General features: G+C 37.2%; 2 protein-coding genes across 6 annotated transcripts in view; one reads left to right on the top strand and one right to left on the bottom strand.

Moving 5' to 3' along the window:
- LOC131682232 (protein Shroom) overlaps positions 1–5781 on the bottom strand; it is a 764905-nt gene extending 759124 nt beyond the window's left edge. For all 5 annotated transcript variants that reach the window (XM_058963577.1, XM_058963578.1, XM_058963580.1 and 2 more), the window contains exon 1: positions 4667–5781. The gene's annotated coding sequence lies outside the window, so the exon portion shown is untranslated. The remainder of the gene's footprint in view (positions 1–4666) is intronic.
- An 8465-nt stretch (positions 5782–14246) lies between these two features.
- Positions 14247–23855, top strand: part of LOC131678620 (spatacsin) — a 40386-nt gene continuing 30777 nt past the window's right edge. The window contains exons 1-2 of the mRNA XM_058958843.1: positions 14247–14700; positions 16263–16653. Of these exons, the coding sequence (XP_058814826.1) occupies positions 14533–14700; positions 16263–16653 (559 nt within the window). The 5' untranslated portion in view covers positions 14247–14532. The remainder of the gene's footprint in view (positions 14701–16262; positions 16654–23855) is intronic.

Here is a 23855-nt window from a genome sequence, read left to right as displayed (position 1 = left end):
GGACCGAAACGTCGGATGAAGACAAAACAGTCTGCTTCCACCCAAAAACCAGGCTACAAAGCCATACACCGAACCTAAAAATTGGAAACAGTCGACTCCTGTTCAAAACATCACAAAATCATAAAATCAAATAAAAAAATACACTTATCTCCAGTAAGTTTGTGTCGATCGATAACCGTCGCAGGAATCATGGGGCCGTAGGCAACAGCAGAGTTCGCTATTCGTTCGCGAGACTTCCAATATTGCTGCCAGAGCCGCTCCGTGCGAGGCAATCGGCTAACGGTGGATTGTTTAGATTTGCTTCCGATGGAGTTTTTCCGGCACAATTATGGTCACTACTCACTTAAAATATTATATTGATTAAATACGGAATATTTTGTGTGGACAAACCGATAAGAGAGAAATTTTCACGTCTTTTCTACTCAAGGCCTACTCCGCTCTGATTCCATACACCCTCTGGTATCTAAACAAAATATGTTCCAGATTCACTTTTCTTCGAGCCCGACTCAAACGTAAGAGTTTAAAAAAACCCGATTTCGACCCGAACCTAAAAATTTCAAATTTGGAAAACCCACAACTTTAAAGCTTCGAAAAACCCGAGCCCGACCATTGAAATTAAAAAACCCTAATCCGTAGATTTAAGGGGAGAACTCTATTTGCAAATTTTAAAAAATCGATTTTTCTTTCTTTCTTTAAACGATAGCTGTACTATCCGAATGTATAATCCTGAAATTCTAAAGTAATACTGAGAATAATTTCTGTAGCTCTCTAGTATGTTTGGATTTACGATTAAACTTCGTCTCATCAGTATGGTGCAACCGACTTAATCGCAACCATAAAAGTTAAAAAAAAGAACACTTCTTGTGCCCATATGACGACCACCGATGAAAGATGTCCCGTTGTCACAGAAGCTCTGATGTCTAATGAGATCATAGCTAGACCGAAACATGGATCGACAAGCAAACCAATACGACTGTACCATACTGACGAGACGAAGCTGAAACTTCTGTTGAATTTTCTAAATAATACATATTGTGAAAAGTGTATCTACAAAAGAGTTCTATTATGTAGTAAGATTGAAGGGGGAAAGTTGGTAATCTTTCTGCATGCGTAGTCAGTACCATCGGGCCTTACTTTTTAAAGTAAGTCAATTGCAAAATTCACGATTTTTCAGCTTATTCGAACTAATAAATAAATAATAAGAAAACTCAAATATCATGTCGTACAGTAATATAAAAAGTTTTGAAAATCATCAATGATGTTTTTGTAAAATCGTGTGTAATTTGATCCCCTGATTAATTTGGGTATAAAAACTGTGCAGACCAAGAATAATAGACACAAAATTTCATCTAATCACCTGACCTGAAAAAATAATAATTAAATATACAACTTTTTAACATTCCCACCACCATGCCTCAAAAAAAGTCGGCACGGTATTTTCGCTATATCTCAGCAGTCGCTTGACCAATTTGGACAATTTTGGTATCAATGTATTTTTTGGACTCTTTAGATTACTTTGAAATAGTTTGAATTTGAATTTGACCACAATTGATCTTTTTACGATTAAAAAAGTCGGAGCAAGTACTACAAAAAATTGGAAATTTCCAATATTTGTGAAGAACTTAAAATCTAGCGCGATGACCTACGCATATATTTATGTTAAATTGATTGGATTGATGTAGGCAACCAATTTCTAGCAGATTCTTTATAATTTCTTATGAAAGGAACTACAATATCTTCACAAAATTGCATACAATACAGAAAATGACAATTTTCGGAAATATTTAAAATTTCATAGCGATGACACGCATATATTATACTGTGAAAATGTTGGTATATATACGAGTGACAATTTTTAAGAGCATTGTTCATAGTTTTTAATTCAATGAACTACAATATCTTCACAAAATCACGTATTTCACCGAACGTTTCTTCATTTTCCATTAGAACTTTAAATTTTCACAATGAATATCGCATTTCATTATATCAAAATGTTTGCATTTATATGTTAGACGTGTTTTCAGAACATTATTCATAGTTTTAAAATCACTGAACTACAATATCTTCACAAAATCACGTATTCCATAGAACATTTCTTTATTTTCCATTGTAGCTTGAAATTTTCATAATGAATATTGCATTTTATGATGCTAAAATATTCTCATTTACGAAATAGACAAGTTTCTAGAACGTTCTTTTTAGTTTTAAATTCAATGAACAACAATATCTTCACAAAATCACGTATTTTACAGAACATTTCTTTATTTTCCATTGTAACTTGAAATTTTCACAATAATTATCTCATTTTATGATGCTAAAATATTCGAATTTACGAAATAGACAAGTTTCAAGAACATAGTTTATAGTTTTTAATTCAATGAACTAAAATATCTTCACAAAATCACGTATTTTACCGAACATTTCTTTATTTTCCATTAGAACTTTAAATTTTCACAATGAATATCGCATTTCATTATATCAAAATGTTTGCATTTATATGTTAGACGTGTTTTCAGAACATTATTCATAGTTTTAAAATCACTGAACTACAATATCTTCACAAAATCACGTATTCCATAGAACATTTCTTTATTTTCCATTGTAGCTTGAAATTTTCACAATGAATATCGCATTTTATGATGCTAAAATATTCTCATTTACGAAATAGACAAGTTTCTAGAACGTTCTTTTTAGTTTTAAATTCAATGAACAACAATATCTTCACAAAATCACGTATTTTACAGAACATTTCTTTATTTTCCATTGTAACTTGAAATTTTCACAATAATTATCTCATTTTATGATGCTAAAATATTCGAATTTACGAAATAGACAAGTTTCAAGAACATAGTTTATAGTTTTTAATTCAATGAACTAAAATATCTTCACAAAATCACATATTTTACAGAACATTTCTTTATTTTCCATTGTAACTTTAAATTTTCACTATGAATAGCGCATTTTATAATTCCAAAATAGTCTCATGTATTAAGCAGACAAGTTTCGAGAACATTGTTCATAGGTTTTAATTCAATGAACTACAATATCTTCACAGAATCACGTACAGTCCGTATGCCAAAAATGAGTTTTATCTTATATTCCTAGTTTACCAACAAGAGTTTAGAAGTTTCTATGGTGAAATATATGGAAAATCGAAAATAAAACATCAAAAATCAATAACAACTCCCAGTTACTCTTCATACCTCTAAACTTCAGGTATTGTAGCTTTTTTATAACGAGCAACTTTATTGAAAGTTGGACAATGATTGGATATTACGGGACAAAGTTATTTAACATCGAAGATTACTAGAATTTTTGAAAATGTCCTATTCTAAGCATGTGCGCGAAAGAGGGGTAGAATATAACATTATATTAGAATATTATACATCTGCGAATTTCAGGATACATAAGATGATGCTGGCATTTTTTATTGAATTTATTATTCCCATTATCGATATTTCATATATCTAAACTTCAAAATTCTTATGAGTAAACCAGAAGCATCCGCACAAGATTGTATTTTTAATAGGGCTTCTGGAGCCAATTACTATTCGATTGAGTGGTGTTCTGAAAAAAAAAAATCAATTTTTGTGCCGGTCTAATGTACATATCTTCGGAATATTTTCTCGATCTGAGAAAATTTCTGATAAGAGCAGCGTAAAAATATTTTTAGTAAAAAGTAATACAAAAGATGAAACTAAAAGCGAAATAGCGTAGCCAAGAAAATTACAGAACTAAAAGGCAACGCTAATTAACATCAAAACCAACCGTGGCTATTTTATGATGATGATTATGATAATGACTGCAGAAGCTTTTAATAGCAAAGATAAAATAATGTTATCAAACTACATTTGCATTATTGCTATATGAAAAATTAATGAAGGATTGATCCATATGTAGAGTAGTTTATGTGCAATTAAAAAGAGCAAAGATAAAATCCAGTTAATTGAATAATGCAATTTCCAGTACAAGGTAAGGATTTTCCGCAGGAAAACCAACAAATGATTTTAATAAGTTTAATCGAATCGAAAAAAATATATTGAAACTGATCTAATGGGATGGTCTAATTCGTCTCAATCTTTTAGTTTAAAAAAAACTTGTAAATGATTCATTTTTTTAAAATATAGCTTTTTAATTTTAAAGGATTTTCCAAAGCGTTAAACTTATCATAATCGCGAGATTTTTAAAAAAAAAATGATGCATTGGGTGATTTACCAATCGCATGAAACTTACCAAGACTCATAAATCCGTTTTCAACTAAAAATCTTCGATGTTTCAAAAATAAAAAAACTTTAATGATCCATCAAAAAATAGTTTAATCCCAGCAACCCATTATAGCAACCTTTCTCGCAGCGTGCCACCACAACCGCAATTCCTTCAAACAGGCAAATCCATTCAGCCCATATAGCTTTCAGAAGAAAAGGTAGACACAAACAGAAAGAGAGAGAATAAAAAGTGTTTGACCTTGCATGTTGCTGAACTAGAAGGTTTGCTGCTGCATCTGTGAGCAAGTACCCGCAACAAGCTCATGAAACACGCCAGGCAAGTCTGCCGACCGAGTACTCGACCCTCTGCGGCCCCAGCTCAACCATAACCGGCTGCTACACAAGGAAGTTCGGGCTACTTGGAAGAGAGCTTTGAATAGGTCGATAAAATGGAGACTTACTAAATTCGAGGTTGTCGTGAATCCACCGGTAAATAGTCCACTGCTGTTGAGGGTTTTTCCTTCACTAAGCATAGCACTCGGCCGAACTTCACCGAGCTAATGAGCCACAGAAGGAAGAAAAAAAACACTCGGTTCAACCAATTAGTAAACATTCACTCGAACACTAGTACAAATTGTTTGAAAATTCTTCACACCTTTCGGGCCGGCGTACGACTGTATACACAGAAAACAAGTTATCGATATTTACAAACACCTTTCATAGCCCATTGATCGATGCTAATTGAAAAAGCACTGCACTGCACATTTGGTTGGTTCGGCTTTTCGCTTCTTCTTTTTATCCGCTCCGCACCGACATTCATTCAATTCAGTATGTTACACCGCAGAAAACAGAACGCGCAACCAAAACAACCACACACAATATTCAAACTACCGAACCGACCGACCGACCGACGACCGATGGCGACTTCTTTTCTTGCCAACAGTTGCAAAATTCGTCCACTCTGCAAGGAATTTGTTTTCGCCGCACACACGGTTCACATTCTTGCCCCGCTCCCCGTTAATGCGCTAGAGAGCTGGCGGGTTACGAAGTTCCATCACTCACACGGACCTCAGTTCTTGGCGGCCCGACAGACAATTCAACAGGTTCCGAACTTGCAATCACGATCGAATCTCTCCACTTGACACATAGGAATTCCTTCTTTTTCGATGCTCTCTTCGGGGCAGACGAACCTGCGAAATTATGTTCTAGGTTCTTTTTTACCACTTCTATTGTCACGATCTCCCCACCTACACCAATGCACTTTACCGTGGGATGGTTCAGCAGCGATCGCGAATTTCTTCAGAACTTCACAGCTTACCAGGGCACCACCTCAGTTCTCAGCATCGAACCAACACATCTTTGGAGCAGGAAAAAAAACTTCAAGCTGCTGCTTCTTCGCACAGGTATTTCGCTCGTTGGTGTACGCGGACGGGAAGAAAAGAAGAAAACCAACAAAAACAAAACCACGAACTAAAGAATGGAACAAAAGGAAGGAGGTGAGAAAACTGGACTTGAACCCGGTATGCGCTTTTGGCCGGACGCTATGATGTACAAAAACGATCCAACAACGACGACATGCTACCGAGCACTGGCGAGTCGGCGGACAACATCAGTTTCTTCGCCAGCACGGCAACAAGGGGAAACGATCGTCTCTCCGATTATAACGATGTGCGCGCGTATGAGAGAGCGCAGCCTGCTCTCGCAGGTTTGCTCCAACATCGGGTGGGTAAAAAAAGCTCGATCACTGGGTGTGGGTGGGTGAAAGGGTGGAAGCAGTGTTGCAAACCAGTCGCAGCAAATTGGCTTTCCACACTATAAATCTTTATAAGAAACCGACCGTAATCTAAGAAAAGGGAAATTTTCAGATTTTGGCGATTCATTCGGTGTTGTAATTGTAATGCACAGAAAAGTGTAGTGTGGTTTGAAATTCTTTCGATTGATCGAAGTGCTTGTGTTACCTCTATATAAGTCCAAACTATTCACAACTTATTTTGTTGCCGTTGAAAATAAATTTAAAGTGCTTTTCGCCTTTCAAGATAAAATCTTTATTCGCCATCTTCATATTACAAAGTGGCGAAGAAATGAAACAATAAATCAAATTATAAAGTGACACTAATGTACTGTAGTTCAAGGCCTTAAATGCAAACTCCCTTATAGCGTATCCCATATGCACACTAATGCTCCATCGCCAGTCCAGCATCTATGACGTATGGCACAATTAAAGAGAGAAACGATCGCAGTAGAGAGAGAGAGAGAGTGAGAAACTCCATTCGCTCTCAAACGGAAAGCTTACAGTAGCGGCGCGAGACGTCGCCGAGTTTGCCGGTTCATTCAAGCGGGCGTTCGCTCTGTTGGTAAACAAAATCGAAAAAGCTTCTACATACTGGTGCAGATTGAGCACACAGTCATAGGTTTCCATCTTGAAGAATGGGGTATGAAGACATACATTGGCTTTGAACGTTGCATTCATAAGGTAGAGAATTTCCATGGTAAATGTAAGATATTTTGAAATTTAATTTATCGTTCTTTAATTATACAGTATATTATCATCATTAATTTTATAATAATTGTATCACCCGACGACGTGAATAACAGAATAAAAAAATTATCAACAACTATTAATTGATGATATAAGGAACACAAATAGTATCTTAATTTTTAAGCTAGAGTCAAGCCGGCATCAGCTTAGTCCTGACACTAAGTTAGTGTCGTATTCTGATGAGACGAAGTCGAAACGTAAATTTCATAACTAATATAGTCAGTGACTTAGCCAGAAATTTGGTTGGTGTCGGAGGGTGGAAGGGTATATAAATCTTTGTTAGAAAATGCTTGAATTTAATAGACACATTCTTTCATGACGTTTACAGCGATCTGACGAATATTCATTCGAAAAATATGTTATAACTTTATCAAATGAACGCCTACATCAAAACTTATTACCGATTCAGAAAGTAGACAAAATTTCACGAAAGATTCAATCAACATATACTAGAATTTGATGATTTGACTTTTATTGAAATACGTTGAAAGTTCCAATTTGTCACGCGTTGTAACGTCACGCTACATTATCAGTCATAAAACAATCCTCTTCCAGTATATTCAGTTGATGTTGATTGAATCTTTCGTAAAATTTTGTCTACTTTCTGAATCTGTAATAAGTTTTGATACAGGCGTTCATTCGATAAACTTATAACATATTTTTCGAATGAAGATTCGTCGTATCGTTGTAACATCACGAAAGAATGTGTCAATATATGTTCGATAAATTGTTGAAAGTTCGGAAAAAATAAGCAATCTAACAGAGGCCATTCCAGTCTACAAACAAGGACAATCAATATAAAATAGCTTTCAATCCTCCATACATTATTTCCTTTTTTATTATTTTATTAAAGGCAAAGATTGTGTACTTTTAAAGAGAAATAAATGTTCGAAAACTTTTCTTACGGTAAAGAACACATAATTTCGAAAACATCAGCTTTGAAGGTTTATGAACTTCGAAGAAGTTTTCCAACATAAAATTCCGCATAATCATTTCAATGATGAATTCGCGTAATTGTAATTATGTAGAATTAACTCTTCAAAAAATAGTAAAGACTTGGTGTCTTCAGCGAAGTTTTTGATAATGTCATTAAAAAAAACTTTGTTGAAACTATGAGATATAAAACGATATTTAGGAAATTTTCTTGAAGCCAGTATAACTTTTAATTGTAAACTTTAGAGACTCATGCCTTGGATAATGTGTAAATTTCATTATTTAAAAATAGTAGAAGAGCGTTATCAGATACAGTAATATCAGAATAATTTATTTTAATTGTTTTTGTTTTGTGTCCATGTCTTCAACAAAGTGATTAGAAATAGTATGTTCGAAAACTTGGTTGAAAACAAAAAGACTCGAACCAAATGTAGTGGAAAAGTAAATATCAGTTACAACTTCTAGTAGGATTAACCGCCAAAATTATTTTATCAGTAAAATTTAAATCAGGAAAATTTTGGACAAGACCAAATTTGTGTGCATAAGGACACAAGACCTAACATAAAGTATGTTTTTTTAGTGTTCCAGATTCTCCTCGTGTCAGTAACTAACACCAACTTAATGCTAGTTAGATAAGTCGAAACCATCACCAAATTGGCGCTAGTTAGACACCAAAATCCATAAAGTCACACATCTTATGTCAACGCTAAACAACTGGTTTATATCGAGTGATGTCTCGATAGCAAGCACAGAGGTTTTGTTTGCCGACAAATCCGAACCACAAAAAAACCCTACCTCAAAAAAAATAATGATCGTAAAAAAGCTTTTAAGCAATTATTTTACTTTTCCTAACTGATATAGTTCACAGTTTGAGAACGATTCCTTGTATGCGACATTTGATTACGCTAGTCAATTTAGCACTCAAATATACACCATTTATAGTGAGTAACTTGAAGTATTTTCAAATTGTTTTATAATGATGTTCAATTTCCCTTCAGTAACGCCAACATAACGCTTTCATTAGTGGAAATATTTGTTTTTGTTTTGTGAACTTCAGTTACGGATTCCGCCATGTCATTATCAATTCGATTTCCTGTACATGAACTAGTACACAACTTTATGACCATTATTCATAAAACTAAAGGTTGGCCCATGATGTTATTCATGAATTTATTCAATCCTCCTTCATGATTCCTAATATTTCAATCGCGTTCCAATATCCCTGCTCGTGAAATAGTTTCCAGAAATCTGAAATATTATTAAAGTATTCGTGATCTGGTTCATGATACCTAATATAATAGTCACAACTTACCATTCGTGCTCGTGAAATAGTTCACAAAAGCATCAAATACAATTCAAGTATGCATGAACTGATTAATGATTCCTAATATATTAATCATGATCCAATATCCGTGCTCGTGAAGTAGTTCGAAAATCATGACTTCCTGAATTCGTGAACTGGTTCATGATTCCTAGTGCAATTGTCAAGTCAGTCCATTCGTGCCCGACAAATAGTTTACAAAATCATTAAATATTATTCAAAAACTATTTCACAAAATTTGGAGTATTATTCGTGGAATAATTTTTATTCCATGCACTTTTTCATGAAGTGTCCAGCTAATAGTGACCAATAATAGATACGAGCAGTAGATATAAAAAGTTATTAGGACCTCATTATTTATTTGAAAGGTGATGTCCGGACAGAAAACGAAAACTGCGGTGAGTATCACAAATCGTGTTCGTAATACAATTCACAGAACAAAATATTGCGAATCACCCACACATTTACGATTCAGTTCATATTGTTACGTTACTCCGAGTAAAAAAACGATAGTAACCAAAAAATTGGAGATTCCCATAAGCCGAAGAGAAATTACGGATACCATGATAAAACTCCTGATATCATGAACATGAGTCTCATTACTCCACGTGTCAAATTTCGAAAGCAAGCTCTAGAATAGAATATCACGATAACGTGTACAGATCATGAAATCATGAACATAAATCACAGAACTCGTGACAAAAATATCAAAAATCGTAACTAAGATCCTGAAATCATGAACATAAAAAACATAAATCTCTACTCGTGACGTGACTGGAAATTATGAAAAAATTACAAAGTTCCTGAAATCATGAACATAATTCACATTAAATTAAAATATAAAAAATCGTGACAAAGCTTAAAGATAATTTTATTCTTCATGTAATGACCCAATTGGTAGCAGCAAATAAGAAGGTCATAAATTACGTAACGCAAAAACCCAAAATTGACTCCCCCTCCCCCATGTAACTCCCCTAGTACGTACCAAAACCCTAAAAAAAATATTTTCTTTGGTATAAACAAACGTTTCTAGCTTCTTCCCACTCCCCCATATGTCCTAACATGTCACATTTTGACGTACCAATTCCCCTCCTCCCCCCAATTGTTACATTATTTGTGAATGGTCCCTAAGACACCCATTGCTATAATGAGATCGCTTTCGTCAGCATGCTCGAAAATCAGTCGTACGCAAGACCAATGCGCGCCGTAAAAAGAGAAAGATTGTAATTTAATCCGAACAATCACTTGTTCTAGCTTTTGGCTATTGTCCACTGTGACTGAAATACTATTCAGTATTCTTTTCACTCCTACAAGCACTCCACCGTCACGTAAGAATGAGCTGGTATCAGAGTTTCGATCGAAACGGTACATATATTGTGAGCGAGTATAGGGCGGAATTGATTGAATTTTATTGAAACGGAGTTTAACCTTATAGGTCATTCACCCGTCATATAGGGTGGGAGTGGATGACGATTTACTGGCGGTTCGGATGATATCACTTGAGTTTGTTCGCAAATTGGTTCTATTGGTAAAGCATGTTAGATTTTGTCGGTTCCTCTTTGCTGTTTGCAGCATCTTTGTATTTTAATCCGATTGCAACTTTAAACGACACGAAAGTTAACTCATCGAGACTTTTGCCTTTTGGAACTAATTTGGTCGTACAAAATTTCATTAATATTGGGAAATTATGATTTTTCATTTAAGTTTACTACAGTATGCTGCAGGCTCGTAGTTTTCGGACCATATTTCGCGCGCAGGGGGAGACGGAAGTCGCCATTTCAAAGCCGCCATTTTTAATATTACCAAGAACTGATTTTTACTAAGTCGTGAACACTAAAACAATTTCTTATGCCTTTTAGTTATTCCACAAACAAATTAACAAACTTTGCCTTACTTTCGATCAAAAGGAAAAGAATCTCTCCTTAATGTTTTCAGAAGAAAAAAAAATAAATTGAAATAAACTTTCAGGCATGAGATGTTAATCAGCTATGCTCTGAAACTTTACAAGAATATTCTCTGACAGTAATCAAGTAGTAATTCCAACGATTGAAACAAAAACAAAAAAATCGACTTTTTGAAACTAAATGACGGGGAGACCCCCTTAAGGTATGCTTCCGATATAACTCGACTTTCTCCACTCCGGCAAATCTGAAATGCGACTTTCAAGTCTGGAAGAGGCATTGAGAACTAAGTTCAAACGGCTCCCCTGCCTTTAGTATATGCTGTTTGCATTTCAGATGCTTCTTGCAGTATCATAGCATTTTGTATGCATAACTGTTATTCAGCATTCAAAAATCTATTTAAAAACTTCTTGTCAGTAACCAGCATTTGGAGTGCAAAACAGCAGTTGTGACGACCCCTCGGTCAGCGCGACTCACTTTCTGGAGCAATACGATGGACGTTGCAACATCTCATGTGGAGAGTTATATGACGGATTAACGAACTGTCACTACGGTGACGTACCAGCAGACGATGACTGGCAAGATTCGGAGAAAAAACTATAAGTGCTCTTACTGTGGTAAAAGGTGGCTCATGCTAAATTTAATGCAATATTAATTACTGAAACATTGTAGTTCGACTTGAGGTATAATTTCTTTATTATATTGTTGCTTAAAATTCGTTAGTTAAAAGAACAATTATTTCGAGGTAATTGTCACTAAAATTGAAATGTAAAAAAATAAACCTAACCTAAATTCTTCGATAGCTAGATAATTTGCTGTGTCAGTTGGCTTCTGGGCAGATTTGCCTACGGCTGCATACGACAATTATAAATAAATCTAGTGTGAATAAATAGACAGAGAGAAGTAGTACAGGAAAGGAGGTAGAAGAAATACAGGAATAGACTAAACGTAAGTAAATTTATTATAAAATAAGGAAGAAAACTAAAAAATGGTGAACCTTTAGGATTTTTTTAACGTCTTGCAATACACGTTGTTAAATCGGAAATCCGTGTCTACCTTCACTCCATTTCGTTGACCGGCGCGTCAACAGCAGTTAAGAAACATTTTCATGGCAGTGCCGTATATTGTGCCAAAAGCGACTTTTAAATGGCATTAAAGAATATCTAAATGCTTATTACGTACTCGTTAAGACACATTATTCATGTTTAATCATTACCTGAATCTGAAGACGAGGTTATCGGTGGAGAAGATTGGGGTTTCTTCGCAGTAGCATTAAGTACAGTGCGTGTAATTTTACACATTATCTCAGCTTACGGATAAAACATCAAATTTGATTCTGCAAATAATTGAATTTTCGGTAGGTGATTTCGTCCGTTTCGTTTACTTCTGAAGCGCATAATTTTGAAAATGAGCATAGCAAAAATCGCGTGTCTTGGAAAATCCGCATTAACTTGCGAAATCCGCATAAAAAGCAGCATTAGTTGGAAAAACCGCGTAAGAAATTTTCAAATTTGCGAAATCCGTAGAACTTGGAAATTCCACATGAAAAAGTCGCGTAAAAACCGACTTCAGTTTTCGACAAACATATGATTACGGCGTAAAAGCCAACTGTCAAAATTGACTGAATGAAAATTCCGGACAAACGGTCACTCACCAATCACGGATGTTGGTAGTAAGCAAAAGAGAAAAATTTTCTCTTGCATTTAGTACTGTGAACTGTGTTCGGCCAGTGACGGTTTGTCCGGAATTTTCCTTCAAAGAGAATTTTGACAGTTGGCTTTTACACCGTAATCATATTTTTGCCGTGAGTTTATGTATTACATTCCAGGATAAAAATGTATAACTGAATTACAGTAATTTTCATTGTTACATTATAATGAAAAACGATGTAAAAAGATTAGATATGTTGGAAAATGTACAATGAATATACAATCAAATTTGTTGTTTCTACAATCAATTTCATTGTAAACACGATTTTTACATCGAAAAAGGGGGGTCATTAAACGATGTAACAATTAAAAAAATTGGCTTTTTGCCACACATTTTGAAACCAATTGCAGCGATTTAGGATGTTATTCTGTTGTAGATTTTGGAAATCAAAACGTTGATTTATATTTGTTTTCACAACAATTTCACTTGTTTTTTTACAACGTATTTACTGTTAAATTGAATTTCCACCAAAATTGTGATTCATAAACATTTTTTTTATTTACTTATTTTTAAAGTCTGTAGATGCTTACATAGTTTCTTTTCTCAACGTTAAAATCGTTTTCTAGAAGCGCATCGCATACGGGAACACGCAGCCTTTTAATCTATGCTCAAGAACGACACATTCACCATTGGTCGGAGCAAGAGCATAATCTTGTCAGCTGAAAAAATCGTACAGTAAAAAGTTAGCACACAAAAACTTTAGCAGTCCTGGCAATATTGGAACATATTTCTACTTACTTAGTTGTCATGTTCCGCGGAGCAAGCTCCACGGTATTTACATTGTGACATGGTATGTCATATGTTCTTTGGATATTTATTCACAAACGAGACATCCAGAACACTCGCACAGAGCAACATATGTGCGAGTGTTCTGGATGTCTCGTTTGTGAATTCGATTCTGGGTATATGTCAGGCAATCACAAAATTTCCCATCTAGTGTCGATCTGCTCACTTTAACAACCATCTCCGTTAATACTTTCGCATCGTTGTTATTTAATGTCCCATTAGTTTCTGGAAGTGTACAATCGACCGATATCAGTGCAAGTAACGTACCTCAGAAATAGTGACATCAGCTGCTTCTTATCTCCTGTCGACATTGCAGGTCATAAACTACCCGGATCAGTACACGGTGCCCCCGATCCCGAAAGGAATTGAACTTTTAGACCGCAATCAACTGGCGTCGATCGTACATGTCGCCTGTAAATAAAAATGTTAAATTAGATTTCTTATATTTATCATATTATGTAATAATGTCTACCTATTAAATTTTTAAAACCGGAGACTATTCCACAAAGCGGACAAACGGAACGCCATGATGAAAAAATGCGCATAAAAATAACCAATTAAATGCACGAGAAAATGAAGATCGTTTTTTGTGTAAAATCTAAGGAAGTACTAAAAACCAAAACATTGATGTTATTATAAAAAATATTGTTAACAATAGTAACTGTTGTAAATGCAATGTTTCTACTAACAATGTCGAAGTTCCGTTCTGTTCGGGTTTCCTCTAAAATCATCAGCATTATTTGTTACCAAAATGCGCACTTTACCCTATACATGCAAACAGCAAAGTACGCAGCCATTATCTCAAACATTACTGGCAACATTGCAACACTGCATCAGCTGTTGAGAGAAACGTCAAAATTACGAGAACTTGGTCGAAGTTTTATTTGTTATTATTGCTATACATTTTTACATTTTAGTTGTGATTTTTATGTTTTATTAGATAGGTACCTAGTTCTATCATTGTAATTCCTACAAAAAAATCGTTCTGTACCGCTACAGCCCAAATGTGTGCGATTTAAAATGTTTTGAGCCGGGTGTGCAATTTTGATTCAGTGATCTTTGTACGCTCGTAAATTTACTTGCCAGCATCCGCGAGTTGATAAGTGCAATAAAGCGGTGACTCATTCGTTTGTTGTAATGCCCCCGGAAAAAGATATCATCACCAAGGGATGGGAGAAGCTGGACGACGATGTTATCATTAAGGAGGTCGCTACTAAGGGGAAACATGTCAAGCTATGTATTGCATATCTGGCGGAAAGGAATGAACTGTCCCACACCGAGGCTAGGGACTATTTTCTCCAGAAGGTAAGAGATTTTGATTTGCCTGCTGGTAAAGACGCCCCTTTGTATGGGAATTCATCGTGTTCAGGAAAATTACCAGAAACGGAGGTTCAGGTCTACCTGGATGACTTATGTTATTCTTTTAACTATATTAGTACCAAAACACATGTTTACGTCGGTACTACACTAGTATAGGAAAGTGGTCACGTACCGTTTATGAAGAAGTTTGAGTATGTGTAGTTACAGGTCGCACAGTTGACTATTACTCTAAAAACATGGTTGCTATCATGCTTCCCTTAAAAAATTGTTCTAGGGACAAGCCTTACATCAAGTGATTCACGATCAGTTACATTCCTATTTTATATTGTTTATATACAAAAGAGATATGCTGAGTGCTAGCGTACAATAAAATTCTACGTATTGAAACACCAGCAGTGGTCTCGGTTGAGTAAACCAATTTAAACATATAACAAATAGGTCATTTTGCTGTGTCAGGTCCTTCTTCAGTTCACTGGACTAGGCAAACCAATGAACGGCTACGTTTCTTATCATGATGCCGAATGGTAAAACAACAACTGTACCGACTAGGAGCGACGCTTCGTTTGCCACGTATCCCGTTCCCATAATACTCATTAGTGTATAGAAAGAAGTACGTTTGTTTTATTTTGTTGTCTTTCTACTTGCCAGCCTGTTGACTGATACCGATGGATGGATGCAGGCTACGCAAGCAAGCAGGCAGACAGCTTAGTTACAGCAATAATACACACCTAAGGTGAAAGAGAACAAATCTGACAGCCTGACAAACAACTCATTTTCTACCCCCACAGAGAACAACAGGCAGTATTCCGCATTCGTTGAATGTACTCCCTATGCGTTCTTATCTGTGCGTACCTACGACGAAGGCTGGGCAAAATGAAAATATAAACTAAAATGTTACAAATTAAATCCAATATTAGTTTTATCTATTTATTGGTTTCGATAATTAATTTGAATAGGTAGTTGATCTGACCGTACTCAAAACATCTGCTCGAACCAATATTCAAGTGACAAATTAAACATGATTCCAATTTGACCTCTCTTATCACTGAAGTATAATATTGCAAAGCCACAGTTCTCAAGACTATGTATGTACTTATTACCTAGCTTAGTGATAACACGGTCAGTATAGCAGCCAGATGGCGCCATTACAAATAGGGACAGAATTACGGTGTTCCAAATGATGTTATTACTTTGAGTAAGTTTTTATTGAACCATTATCTAGGAGACAGCAACGAAGCAGAACGACGAACCCTACTAAACATGTCAGCCTCCAAATAGTTTGTTTTTGTAATATTTAGAATCTATCGACTAACCGTCACCTAACTAAGAGAATAAAATTAGCTTCCTTTGCAATAATAGAAAATCCACCCAATACCAGTTCACCGGTAGAATCCGTGCCGCCTATCAGTTTCCACCGGCTATTTTTGTACTCTCTCTCGCGTGGACTCTCTCCTGCATCGCATAAGTGCTCTCGAGATCGAACCTACTTGCTCCAACCAGGCACGGGACCCTCGTCATTCACTGTTTGTTCTTGCTTGCATTCACAGGCCAACGCGTACGTCCATCGGTTACTATCGAATCGGCAGCTTTACAAGGCGGAACACATCCTGACCAACATCGACTGGGTCTCGAAGTATGTGTTCTATCAGATCGCGGCGGAAACTAGTGATCACGACCTGAGGGACTACATTCGGGAGCATTTGGTCAAAACGATCGAAAACTACGGTGGCGAGTCCGGTGAGGAACGGTTGATCGAGGCCAACTGGAAGGTGTACTGTCTGCTGAAAGACAACGTGCGCCAGCTGGCTGAGCTGCTCCGGGAGCTCGACAGTGGGTACAGTGTGCTGGAAATTGAAACCATGACATTCAATACATTCTACGCGAAGGATGAGGCGTACCGAAATGCGGTCGCGCTCGATTTGTTCTTCAAGAATCAAGGTGAGTGCGCGAGCTGGCATGATGAAATGTATATTCTGAAACAAAAAGTGATGTAAGTTCCTACAACGTTACAATGTAGTGAGTCTTATCAATGGAAAGCAATCGTTAAAATGACGATTTATAGATCGGGTAGATTAGCAATCTTGGTGGTTATACTTTCTATATATGGCAAAGTTCATGCGAAACTTTGTATTTCATACAGCTGCACAAATCGTTCGCTGATTAGAAGTTTGTAATCTTGATCATGTCAATATTTCATATGTAAGTCTACGTGATACCTGACGCTTCTCCTACTAATTCAATACAAATTGGTTTCTAATCAAGCGATTAAACAGAATCAGGCTGCAATAGACGAGAAATAATTCATTTAGTGGTATGTGATCAATAGAAAAAGAATAGTGGAATAAAATCGAACGGTTTTTTTATAACAGCTATTCTGCCCGTAATCGCAAGTCAGTCCCATGTTCTATGGGTTTCCCTATCTACATGGGACTGACTTGCGATTATAGGCAGTATTCTAGAAACCTTCTTGAAAAGCTATCTCCAGCTATTCATTTGCTAGAACATTGTCCTTATCTTCGATGGAATCTTTCCTAAGTGCAATAGGTAATTTGTATAAGCTTGCTGAACATTTGCTCTGGTTATGGAAACATCAACACGTACTTTTATGATGCAGGTCAGGTATATTCGATTACCTATTTTAAACCAGTGATCGCTTCCTTATTAGATAAAGCCTAGTTTGGTTCCACACTAAATTCCAAACTGGCCCAAGCCTGTCGAAAGCGAATTCAAACAAAATTTCTGATAACGTCATAAAGCTTTCATTTACTATGGATACAATGGGATGGAAAATTTACGGACAAACACTTTGTTGTAAAATCGTGAATAGAGAAATTGTTTGTGTGAATACTATTGAGGGCAAGTTTTTCAAAAAACCAAAAATATGTGATATTATCCCAGACTGTGTCGGAATCTCGTGTGAACCGGATATTTGGCTCTAAAGTTACGGATTTCAGAGTGCAAATTACATTATTAAAACCTTGACATATAAATGAAACAAAATTCATTAAAATTCAATAATGAGGGTATCGATTTCTGGAATATTCGATCTATCTCATAACTACAACTTTTCACAACAATGTTATATTGTACAAAATACACGGTTTTTTGGGGTTGCACATTAATGCTTGACCGAGCCGTGGATTTATTTTTGTATTTACAAATTGTAGACGAAAAAAATGGGTTAATAATGTTGGAGACACAGAGTGGTGCAGTAATTATGCCTCTCAATTCAAACATATTGTTGATATTCTAGTTACATTGCCAATATCTTGCAACTGGGCTCTGTATTGAAAAGTATGAAGCATATTACTTTAAAAGAGATCAGAAAATCGGCAATAAATTCTTTAAAAAAATTGGCGATTCTTGAAATAAGTGTTCATGCCCGTACAATAGTATATCGCATTGTAATTGATCCCTTGCTCTAACTTTGGGGTTTGTAATCAATTACTTCTCAACGGCGAAAACTTGTTTCATTCAGATTCTTTCATGTACCAGCTATCGAGTTCTAAGCGCAACTCAGTTCCACTCGTGTTCAGTGCTAGTCCATAGTGGCATTAGGCAACGTGCGGCTTTCATTTTTCTTATTCGCGCACGTTGGCTGCCTCTATTCTTTGTCTACAGATGAAGTCGTTTGTCTGCTCCGTTCACTGGCTAAGTATAAAACAGGCAGAATTATTAGGAAACCAAATAAAGTTGTGGATCTCTTGCGGCAACCCCGCAAACATGTTCCGTGCAGACCTTTCCGGGATCAAAGTATCAAATACATGACGATTAATAGCAATCTCTGAGGCAATCCCTAGAATTTTGTAATCCATATTGCTAGGATTATTTGAAATTTACAAATAGTATTCCTCTGTTGGGACACACCTCCGGGATCCGGTTTTCAGGAAATAAGACGATCGCATACGATTCCTTATAGCAGGTTTAAAAAGTAGATGACTTCCTGATTCCAAAACATCTACAAATAACGGGTGTTGTACACATCCAATACATGTAGGGATCCTGCAAAATTGCAGACATTCGCCTATAATTTTTCTTGTCATTATTAATGTTTATGGCACATATCGAATATGGCACAAGCATTGAAGCGGCCAGGCCAACTGTGCAGCGTCCAAATTGAAGATGATTCAAAATTATACGGCAATCAAATTATTCATTTAATGTAGATTTCAATCAACGAATTATTTTCAACCTTAAATAAGGGAGAAACGTGGAACTCAGGTGATTCGCATTTCTAATGCCAAAAGATCCTGACCCCTGCGATAGCAGACAAAGGTTTAAGTCGCCTGGAAACTCTAAGCTTGCTCATATGACCCTATTCCACGTTTTTCTAAACTTTCTTCTTTCAACTTCTTGCTCTCCCTTGAGTACTTTGGCTTTTAATATTGAAAAATATACTTCACCTTCCAGTTACTACAGTTAAGAAATTGACTTAATAAGTCGTTAATAAAAAATGGGAAAAAATAACGTACCTGCTTGCTTGGGTCAAATACAGAAATGCAATAAAATTCAACCAACAGTCTATCCGAATTCTTGATAATAGCAGACCACATATTTTTTAACTTTTACCAACCACCGATTGTCTCCTGTAATCACAGCCCGACATCCTCTGGCAGAAAAGGGCTAGGGATCCATGACGTATTCGTCGTTCTCAACATCCAACACAGTTTTTCTAAAAATGGGGCTTTCTACAATAGTATGTCACTACTACACACGGGTAATCTAGTATATTGTCGTATTATTTCTCCGATTTGAAAAAATCACTAAGCACTTCACTTCGTTCAGATGTTCTTTCCGATATAGAAAATTTTCTGGCTCTCACATTTTTCACATATCTACACGGTTAAATAAAACAACCTGTAGAATAAGTTCTTTTAACTTACTTTTGAGTTGTCCGTCGCTTTCGCACTTAACACTTAACAAAACGAGATATTCGACTCAGTCGAGATCTTCTGTGGAGGAACGTACTTTTGAGTTGTTTGGGGTATACTCAAAATTAGGTAAATTCAACTTAAATTTGAGTATAAAAAACCTATCAATGAGTTGTAATTTTTGCTGTGGTTAAATGGAAACTACCTTCAACACGGTTTACCTAATTTTAACTTCCCCCACGATACCACGAGATTGAATCAAAGGAACTCAATTTTAGGTAGTTTTTCGTTTCCGTGTATATACGCGACACGCATGGTTGCTACGATCTCACAGATCTACATATAATGGATGTTCAATAAAGAATGAAATTTTGCTCAGTAAAAAAAATGTTTTCAACGAATTCAGTATTTTTTATTAAAAACATAATGTTTATTCTTCAAAAAAATACCAATGAATATTGGGAAGGGGCCCTGGTCAGCCGTACGACGTAACTTAGTCGCGATGCTCTCACAAGAGCGCTGGACGGTACTGACGTCCAACTTCCGGATGCAATTACGGTATCTTTTTCTACTCAAGATACTCTTCTCGCGTCTTCTTGGCGTAATGGGAAGACGCCTTGTCCGGCCAGTACTTCTCATCCGCTTCTTTAGGAACGGCAGAAGAATTTTCACACATGCACGTCCTGATACACTTGTTGATTGATGGCCAGACCGATCGGCTTGAATATCCTTATGTCCGATATGGTGATGTACAGCATAACTTTTTTCAAATTTATGGCGGACGGGAGGTGTGGCCGACGTATCGCTGGAATAGTAGCTGTCATTTCCTGGAATGTGGGTCTTCGAGTGCGGAAAGTAACTTTCGTCGTCCAGCACAAACGACGTCCCGCGGTAGTTCTTCGTCATCCACCGCCACTGCGATTTCACGATCGACCGACCTTCCGCTCCACGCTCGGGGATGCCAGGATCCGGTGAGCTGTACCCACGGGCACGTTTTTGTCTCAAACGTGGTCTACCTTAAACTTTTTTCCACGTGAATATGCGTTTCGTAAAACCGTACAACACGGTCGCGGAGTTCTTGCTGTTTCGACGCCATCTTCGATTGAACTAACACCACCCGAGCGAAAAGAAACATGCCACCCATTTCTAGAGAGTCCAGAGAACAAATCCGCCAAATATACCAGTAAGAGAAAACTCTGCCACAAATCCGAAGCGAACAGCACCTGGTCTTAGACCTTTGAGAAGAAACAAGGAGTTTCCAAGGCTGCCAGGAACACAAAAAGCTCATATACATGCAAATTTCACAAATGGGAAAAAAATTTGGACAAGACCAAATTTTTGTGCATAAGGCCACAAGACCTTACATAAAGTATGGGTTTTTTGTTTTAGAGTTTCGGATTCTCCTCATCAGTAACTAGCACCAACTGGGTGTCTAGTTAGACGATGTAGCTAAACTAGTACCCAAACACTAAAGCAAAAAACCATACCTCATGTGACATTTCAACCAGAGATTCAACTTAGTGCAGGATTGCTTGGACCTAGATTGGGAACGGGCTACTTTTTGATATTGCGGAACTCCTCCCAGCATCGAGGAGACTTCAATTTTCACGGTACGGCATGGGGTGATCTCGATTATAATTGATCTAGCTTACTCTACGATCTTTGCTACAGCTTTAAAATGGTGGTTTGCTTCACTGCCCATGACCACATTTCCGTTCCCCTTATTTCAAGGAAACTGAGAAAACGAGCGGAAAAAGTTTGCATTAATTTTCGCGATTTTTGTTGGAATTTGAAGGTTTTATCTTGCTCGTATGTTTATTCTGGACTAACAGGACTCTGGTGCCTTTGGTAGAGTCTCAGTTATGCACCTCTTTGCTGTCTACTACTCATGAGTGCCAAAAATAATATCGATCAATTTATACGCTTCTATTCGGTTACTACTTAATTTCTTTCCTTTTTTTCTTTATACGGCAGGATATTTTTCCTTTTATTATTAAATCCTTATTTAGATCCATACTAACACTCATTAACACAATAAGTTGCATATTCTCTCGTATACACTCACAATCTCTTTCTCTCATTCCTAACGTACAAACGCTCGTAGCCTTCGCGATAACAACAACCTGGTCACAAACGCGAACATGCAATTGCAATCATCCATACACACTTACGCCTGCGAAGCCGCCAACATTAAAACACCCCGGCAATTAAGTGAACGTTTTAGCACCTATACATTTACAAACACGATCTCAAGCATTAACCCACCGCTCGCGCAATCATGAATCGTTCACGTCCGAAATTCTCTACCCTCGATCCTAACAACCTAGACCCAATCCTTCAGCTAAACCTAAAAAATGACGCACGTGTTCACTAGACAGCACGTTCCATGACGACATGACCTAGAACTCTAGTGAAATGGGGCAACTCTCTTCTAGTATCTGAACCGTGCATTGAAAATTGAGCATCAGAGTCACGGTCCACGCGATCATTCAAACACAGACGCGAATATGCGATGTCCCACATCAAATTACATCACGGAAAAAACGCTGTAGAAAATAACCCATTGGGTATTTTCTCTTGAAAAATTGGGAAGAAGTAGTCTCTTGAAAAATTGGGAAGAAGTTTTTTTTTATCTTAAAATACATTTATTTAGGCCCAAATGCTGTAGCTTAACGAGGCCGATAATTCATTTTTTTATATTACATGTCACATGTTAGTGGGGGAAGGGAAAGCCGTATTTAGGGGCGGCTTGCTCCCCTCTTATGTAAGTAAAGGAAAAAGGTAGGAAGTGGGATACATATTGTGTAATTGACATCGTCGTTTGCTGATTGATCATTGTGGCGGATATGCACACTTTGTTGTAGTGTTGTAGTTTCCAGCCTGTAATCGCAGGGGCGAGGGGAGGGTCGATATTTCGGATAATTATTGGCACTCTATATCATCTGCATGTGCGGTATGTCATGATGTTCTGGATAGACGGTTATCAAGAAGAGTATGCACCGAAGACTCGTGAAGCAATGCCATATTGTAGATACAGGGATAGGTTGGTGAGATTCTACTGTGAATGAGAGAGGGTAAAATGTATTAAACTTGGACATCAATGGTTTTCAAAAAGATATAGATAAGAAAAATATAGGGGTGGTCACGGCTTGCCAGGACGTCCCGGACTGGCACATAGGGTGATCTACCTCGGGCCCGAAGGGAATCTATTAGTTGGGACCTGGCAACACAGTACTCTGCGCACAGCCAAACAACATGCTCGATGTCGTGATAGCCGTTCTCACAAACACAATGATTACTTTCAGCAAGCCCTATACGACGGAGATGCGCGTCAAACGAGTAATGGTTGGACATGATCCTTGACATCGTACGAATAAAGTCCCGGTTCACATCCAACCCCTTAAACCAAGCATTCGTTGATACCTTCGGGATAATGGAATGTAGCCACCGTCCCAGATGCCCATTGCTCCATGAGGTTTACCAACTATCGAGCGTCCTCTGACGAGAGATACTGAAAAATTCGTTGAAGCAAATTGGTCTTTCGTAAGTGTCGCCTTCTAATGCGCCCACCTTGGCTAAAGAGTCCGCCTTCTCATTGCCCGCAATAGAACAATGTGACGGGACCCAAACCAAGGTAATCTGGTAAGATTTTTCAGATAAAGCACTCAGATATTCCCGTATTTTCCCCAGGAAATACGGTGAGTACTTTCCAGGCTTCGCCGCACGGATGGCCTCAATGGAGCTGAGACTATCCGAAACGATGAAGTAATGGTCTGAGGGCAGGGTGTCAATGATCCCGAGAGTATACTGAATGGCAGCTAATTCTGCGACGTAAATTGAAGCAGGATCATTGAGTTTGAATGAGGCAGCAAGATTTTCGTTGAAGATACCGAAGCCTGTGGACCCGTCGAGAATTGATCCGTCAGTGTAGAACATTTTGGCGCAGTCGACTTGATGGTATTTGTTATAGAAAATATTTGGGACCACTTGTGGGCGAATATGATCCGGAATTCCACAAATCTCTTCCTTCATGGATGTATCGAAAAATACAGTTGGATCAGAAGTATCTAAGAGATGAGCACGGTTGACGTTATACGTAGATGAATTGATGTTCTGTGCCATGTAATCGAAGTACAAGGACATGAATCGGGTCTGAGAATTAAGCTCGACAAGCCTTTCGCAATTTGCAATCACCAATGGGTTCAGAATATCGCATCGAATGAGCAATCGATATGAGAGGTCCCAAAATCGATTTTTCAGCGGAAGAAC

The sequence above is a fragment of the Topomyia yanbarensis genome, chromosome 2, assembly GCF_030247195.1.
Source record: "Topomyia yanbarensis strain Yona2022 chromosome 2, ASM3024719v1, whole genome shotgun sequence".
NCBI lineage: Eukaryota > Metazoa > Arthropoda > Insecta > Diptera > Culicidae > Topomyia > Topomyia yanbarensis.
This window is presented reverse-complemented; position numbering and strand designations above follow the sequence as displayed.